The sequence below is a fragment of the Pelobates fuscus genome, chromosome 12, assembly GCF_036172605.1.
Source record: "Pelobates fuscus isolate aPelFus1 chromosome 12, aPelFus1.pri, whole genome shotgun sequence".
Taxonomy (NCBI): Eukaryota; Metazoa; Chordata; class Amphibia; order Anura; family Pelobatidae; genus Pelobates; species Pelobates fuscus.
In genome coordinates, this window is record NC_086328.1 from 105640524 (window position 1) to 105647135 (window position 6612).

The 6612-nt window shown below is 40.9% G+C and overlaps 1 protein-coding gene across 1 annotated transcript; it reads left to right on the forward strand.

Moving 5' to 3' along the window:
* Positions 1 to 474: 474 nt before the first annotated feature.
* Positions 475 to 2793, forward strand: ADM (adrenomedullin). The gene is made up of 4 exons (XM_063438671.1): positions 475 to 559; positions 952 to 1059; positions 1194 to 1334; positions 1547 to 2793. The coding sequence occupies exons 2-4, from the start codon at positions 965 to 967 to the stop codon at positions 1896 to 1898; spliced, it is 588 nt and encodes a 195-aa protein (XP_063294741.1). The 5' UTR covers positions 475 to 559; positions 952 to 964; the 3' UTR covers positions 1899 to 2793.
* The last annotated feature ends 3819 nt before the right edge of the window (positions 2794 to 6612 follow it).

The window sequence follows — 6612 nt, forward strand, 5'->3', positions numbered from 1 at the left end:
GAGCAACACTGTATAGATCCAGTGTAAGATCCAGTGATAAACTGTATAGATCCAGTGTGAGATCCAGTGATACACTGTATAGATATAATGTGAGATCCAGTGATACACTCTGATGTCAGGTTCTGGTTCCACTCCAGGTGTCAGGTGAGATGATATAGCCGAGCACTATTTAGTATACATGCCAGGACTCCCCCACTCACTGCAGATCAGGACAGTACCAAAAACTGCCCATATTAGGCAAGATCCAGGCTGTAATGGCAAGGATTGGCAGATATTCTGGGTTGCAAATAAACAGCTTTTTTAGCCATGATTAAGGCTTATTACACCCAATTCATCAGCAATAAATAAATAAATAAATAAAGATCTTTCTAATCTGTGTTGATTGTTGTGTGCTGTCACTCAATCTTGGTGGGCACGCCCCCTGGTGGTGCTGTAGTATATAAGGCAGCTCCAGCCCAGGACTGCAGACAGAATAGCTGAGTTCACTCTCACCTTGGATCTGGATTACAGCAACTCTCCTTCTCTGCTGACACAATCTGTGGATTATTAGCACTTACAGGTAGGTTCCATTTACTGCCCTGCACACAGGGAGGGAGGGAGGGGAGGCTTACTGCTATTTAATGCTATTTAGTAACCTATTATAATGGGGATATATAATACCCTGACCTCCTGTCATTTAAACTCTCCATGCATGGTGTTACTATCATGCAATCTGTGCTAGGATTATCAATACCAGAAATAAATATTATTTAACATTTAAACTAAAATTGCTTCATTAGAAATTCCTGGAAAGTTTGCACACTTAATTCTCTAATTTCAAGTAGTATTAGTTCTGTGTTCGGGTCTAGTCTAGTGAAGAAGCAGAGACTTGGAACAGAACCTGCTGGGGTTTTGGGATGTGTACCCCTTATATCACTTCACTAAAAACTGCAACTCTGTCCCTCCATCCAGGGTTTATATCAGAATGGAACTTACTCACATCATCCTTCTCCATCTGAGTTACCTGGCTGTCCTGGGTTCAGCTGCAGCGATAATGGAATTGAGAAAAGACCAAAAAATGTAAGTATCTAATCCTATCACTGTGAATTATTACAGACCATTCACCTGTCCATTAGCCAGAGCCTTTAAATTCTTCGAAATGTGTTTGGAATGCCTGGATAGTTTTCTGATCTCTCTGTTCTGTCCCATTCCAGGTGGGGTTTAATAGAACAGCATCGGATCAGAAGAGATTTGCTGAGTGATACCCAGAATTCTGCACAACTAACTGATGAAACGTCCCAATCCGCTTTGATCAAGCCGGAGGATATAATGGACCCCCTGGTTCCTTCCAGCAGGTAATTGATCTGTTTGACTTTACTTCTCTAAGCAAGCTATTTCCTAATATCAGGGGGCAAAGGTTGAAGCTTGTGTTTGCAATTTGTGTATGAACTAATGTATAGAATGTGGGGGTGGGGGCAGAGCTGTGTGTGGCAAGAGTGAGGGCCATCATGGGTGGGTATCGAGTTTATTGTATGTTTTCTAATGGGGGTCCTGTCTTGTTTTGCAGTAACGCTGCCCACATTCGTGTGAAGAGATACAGACACAGCTCAAACCATTTTAACAACGTCCACTCTCTCCGAGTGGGCTGCAGGTTTGGAACATGCACTATTCAGAACCTGGCCCATCAGATCTACCAGTACACCGACAAAGACAAGGACAGCACAGCACCGGCCAGGAAGATCAGCTCCCAGGGCTACGGCCGCAGGAGAAGGTCTGTCCCAGACAACAGACTTCTCCTAACTCTGGTCGATGGTAAACTAACCCCATCATGGGTTCGCACCAGCCAGACATCTAGACCTGACCAGGAGAGAGACACCTGGAGAAAGGGCAAGTTATGGGGAGCCCTGCTCAGCACTTAAACCAGACTGTACCATATCGAACGCAACTGGATTTGGGGCTAAATCTCTGCCCTGGAGGGCTAGTGAAACTGCAGGTGCCAACCAAGAGATGCACAGACAGAGCTGAGAAGGAAAAGATGAGCCAAAATTGCCTTAAAGTATTGACTTGGAATGAAGAATTGCATCGTTGTGGTCTGGTCGCGGTTCGTCCAGATTTTTGGACATTTCACCAACCATTTGAGGATTTCTATGGCCAACACAGGATGTAGTAATTTTGCACTTGTAAGGACGATTTGTTGAACTTGGCACTGAATGGACATGAAATGCAGAACTGAATGCTAATCGAGGAGTGCTGGGGGTCTTCCTGTTAAACGTTTGGTTGCAAGATCCCTGTACTCGTCACCAGAGTTGGGAGCACTCACCTATGCTCAGTGCTGTAGGGGGTAGGTGCTGCAATACATAGGCCGGGCGATTTGCAATTTGGATTTGCCACAACAAGTCTTTATAAAGCTGAACGGACAGACCTCATGGGCTACGTTGCCCCAATTTCTTTAACTTCTGGTTACTGGAGAAGCCGGCTGTAATGCAGGTATCTCTGGAAGCACATTAATTCCCCAACCCCTACCCACCTCCTCCTGTTCTATTATTGCCAATGGACTTGTTACAGAGACTCTAATCCCGATTACTTGTAAAGGGCAGTCTGGATAAAATGTAATTGGTTCCTTGTGAACTTTACCAAATACTTGAACTTCAACCTTAAAGTGCAATTTTTTTTATTTTAACGTGCGTGTGTGTGTGTGTAAGTCAGATTCCTATATTTAAAATGCTACTGTTTATATGTTGTACGTCTTCAAAACAAAAGTTATTTTTTTACGTTCTATTTTATCTAAGGGCATTATATCGCTTATTTTATTAAAATGTGATATTTGTAACTGTTTTTTTTACATTCCGTTATGAGAATTATTATGTATCATTTTATTATTCAGATGTTTCACATTATAATAAAAAATACTTCTATTTATTCAATGTGTATTGTATCCTTATTACAGCACAAAATATGTTTTGCTAAAAACATTTTAAATGTATGAATAAAATACTTGGAAAATATGTTTGCTCCACTCACCCTTGCCAGGTCTTCCTCTATGAAGTGTTCTGGCAACCGGCAGGATGAGCGGTTATTAAAATGTGGGATTTAAATGACTTCACTCTACATTTAAAACTTAAGGGTCAATTGAGGGGTTGACATTTATTTAATTTTTTTTAATTAAAAAAAGATGGGACTGTATAAAAAGTCCCCATATTTGCTCTATCACCAAATTAAAATGTGTAAAAAAAAAAAAAAAAATTGATCACAATTTTAGAGATTGGCAAATATAATTCAATGGGATATCGTGCATGTACTCAAAATGAATTTTCTTTAAGTAAGAAAAAAAATTAAATAAATATATAAAATCTATATTCTCCTGAATCTTGATATTATCACTAAATTAACTGGTACTCTTTAAGGGATGTAAAGCAGAGATGAACCCGCCCAGGACCCAGACCTGTGGCCCTGAAGTGTGAGCAGGGAGCAGAGTTTCTAGTAGGGACACTAACCTCTTAGCCACAAATATTCTGGGGACATGTTAAGCTGGTGTGGTAAAACTCATGCTATTGAAGGATAAGACTTTTAACACAGCTCTTGGTAAAGTGAGTGTTATTTGTATAAGCAAACAATGCTATGATTTTTTATTTTTTTGTGAGCTCCAACATAAATAGTAGCGCTGTACAAGAAGTCTCCTATGTAATAAGAAGACAATCCTAGGATTGGTGAAAGCGGGGAAGCTGTGTGTAGTGATTTCTGTGCATACTTTAGAAATTTCCAACTATTTGGACCCCTGGCTACAGCTTGCTCTCTGTTTTCCCACATTCTAACAAAAACTACTGAAAGCCACAGATTGTGCAAGCAGGGAGCGTATTTATTAGTGTAACAGTTTCCAAATATATAGCTCTGAATTCTTCCAGGTTATTAATGGGAAGCAGGTCCTGAGCCAGATCTCTGATTCAAGTTAAACAGCAACAAGCACAATGCCCCAGGAATGTCATGTAACCCTGACACTGCACCATTTCAACTGCTCCTATAGCGCCATCTAGTGGTTTGTGATGGTAATGCATGACTGTAAGAGTATATGTTGTATAGAATTTAGCCAGGATTTTAGCATTTCCCCTTAACCCTTTCATGATAAACTACTTTATATCATAACACACATAGTATTAGTTCCCCGAGAAGTGAAAATCCGTAATGCTATGCTGCATTTATTAATAGTTACTTAAGGTAAAGATTTAGAGATACAGTAGATGTTGAAGATATTCGCGTGACCAAACTTGTTTTCCTGACACTATACAACCCTTAGGGTCCCCCCACCCTCAGGGTTTCCCTCCCTTGGCGCTGAAAGGGTTAAGCCCCTTCAGTTACTTTAATCCAGGGCCGGGATCCCTCGGCGCTGGTGACCTCTCCTCCCCCACCGATGTCAGCTCCCGAGTGGAGCAGAGTGCGCATGCGCGGCAAGAGCTGCGCGCACATTTAAACAGTCCATAGGAAAGCATTTCTCAATGCTTTCCTATGGACGTTCTGCATGCTGGATGCGATTTTTGCATCCAGCATTGCAGAAGCGCCTCTAGCAGCTGTCAGGAAGACAGACAGTAGAGGCTGGATTAACCCTGCAATGTAAACATAGCAGTGTCTCTGAAACTGCTATGTTTACATCTGAAGGGTTAAAACCTGGGGGACCTGGCACCCAGACCACTTCATTGAGGTGAAGTGGTCTGGGTGACTATAGTGTCCCTTTAATTACTGGGGCTGCAATGCTCAATTGCTTATTTCAGCGGTAACACAGTGTGGGGAATGTGGGGATTTATTCGCTAAGCTCCAAATTGTAGCAAATTCAAATCTGAATGGCAACCAGTCACAGCTGGGCTATTTTCACCTCATTTTTCCCAGTAGGATTTCAAACTGCTAGAAAGGAAGGTGTGTTCAAGGATCGCTAGGCCCGTGTTCCCTCTGAGGTGAGCAATGCAGCATGGACAGTTAGTACATTGCTAAATGTACCAGGTCTGCACAGCTCAGCTCGGGGAACTTTTCATGGGTGAAACATTAAATATAAAGAAATGATCCATCGGGATTCAAATAAACTATTCAGAGACAACAGCCCAAGATTTAAAGGGACACTATAGTCATCAGAGCAACTACAGCTTAATGTAGTTGTTCTGGTGAGTACAATAGCTCCCTTCAGGCATTTTCATGTAAACACTGCCTTTTCAGAGAAAATACAGTGTTTACATTGCCCCTAGGGACACCTCCAAGTGGCCACTTCTTAGATGGTCTCTCGAGAGGCTTCCTGGCTTCCTGGCCGTTCAGGGTCCCCACAGTGTGTATGAGCTGAATTTTCCTCATAGAGATGCATTGATTCAATGTATCCATATGAGGAGGTCCTGATTGGGCATTTGGACCTGCCCCGTGCCGATTTCAGCCAATCCAATGATTTCCCTATGGGAAAGCATTGGATTGGCTAAAAATCGTCCATTTTGCTGATGCCACAATGGGGGCAGAACCAACACCGGTGGACACACGCGACGCTGCTAAGGGGTGCTAAGGGGGGGCAAGCCACCTATATGGTGGGTTTAGCACTATAGGGTCAGGAATACATGTTTGTGTTCCTAAACCTATAGTGATCCTTTAATGCCTAGATCTGGAATTGGCACTAGACCAGAGAACTAAAGGCAAGCCCCCCATGGACCTTCAAACACACACCTACTGGCATTTAATTTATTGAATAACACACAGATGTAGTAATAAGGAATGGGCACAGGGGTCTTATACTATTAAAAACAAATTCCAGATGTAAATGTGTATATATATTGATTGGTACATATTTGAAACGCGGGATTGCACCTAGGCATTTGATTCATTAGAGTTAATACAGGAGGAGTGCCTTGTCTACCTATCTTTATATATATATATATATATATATATATATTTATAGATAGTGTCAATAAACATATTAGATAACTAACTACAAACTTATCTTAAAGGTACATTCCACCACCAAAATATTTTTTTTAAATCACTATTTAGTAGGTATATAATGAAATATATATATATATATATATATATATATATATATATATATATAATTTTTTTTAAATTAGGGGTAAATCTAAAAAAGACTTGTAAAAGCTGCAGATCTCTCCACTGCAACCTTTGCAAACCCTCCCCTTCTAACCCCGCGCAAGACAGGTGCTCTCTGGGCACTTGCTGCCTCTTGAGTTGATCTCCATTGAGCTAACCAAACCAGGAAGTAACATGACCTGTTGTCTGATTGACAGCCAGGAGGGTGTATTTATAAAAGTGTTCATTTCTGTTGAAATCAACACTTTTTGTAAAATTAAAAAGAGAGGACACATTCTTCACATATAATGCACTTCTAAACTGCTGTGGAGGTCTGTAGTGTCTCTTTAACCTCAACCTTATAACAAACACCAGACATATTATAATAGCCCTTTTTATTTATTTTTTAATTTTCTAAATTCTTTATTTATTTTGTGCACAGAATAAAAGCAACATCAAGCCCCAGCTTCATATGGTACCAATGTTTTTTTCAATTGGGCATACAAGGCACAAGAGTATCAGTGCACAGTTTTGTCTTGACATGAGGTCTATATACCAGCTGAATCAGTAGTGATTTAAATTATGCGC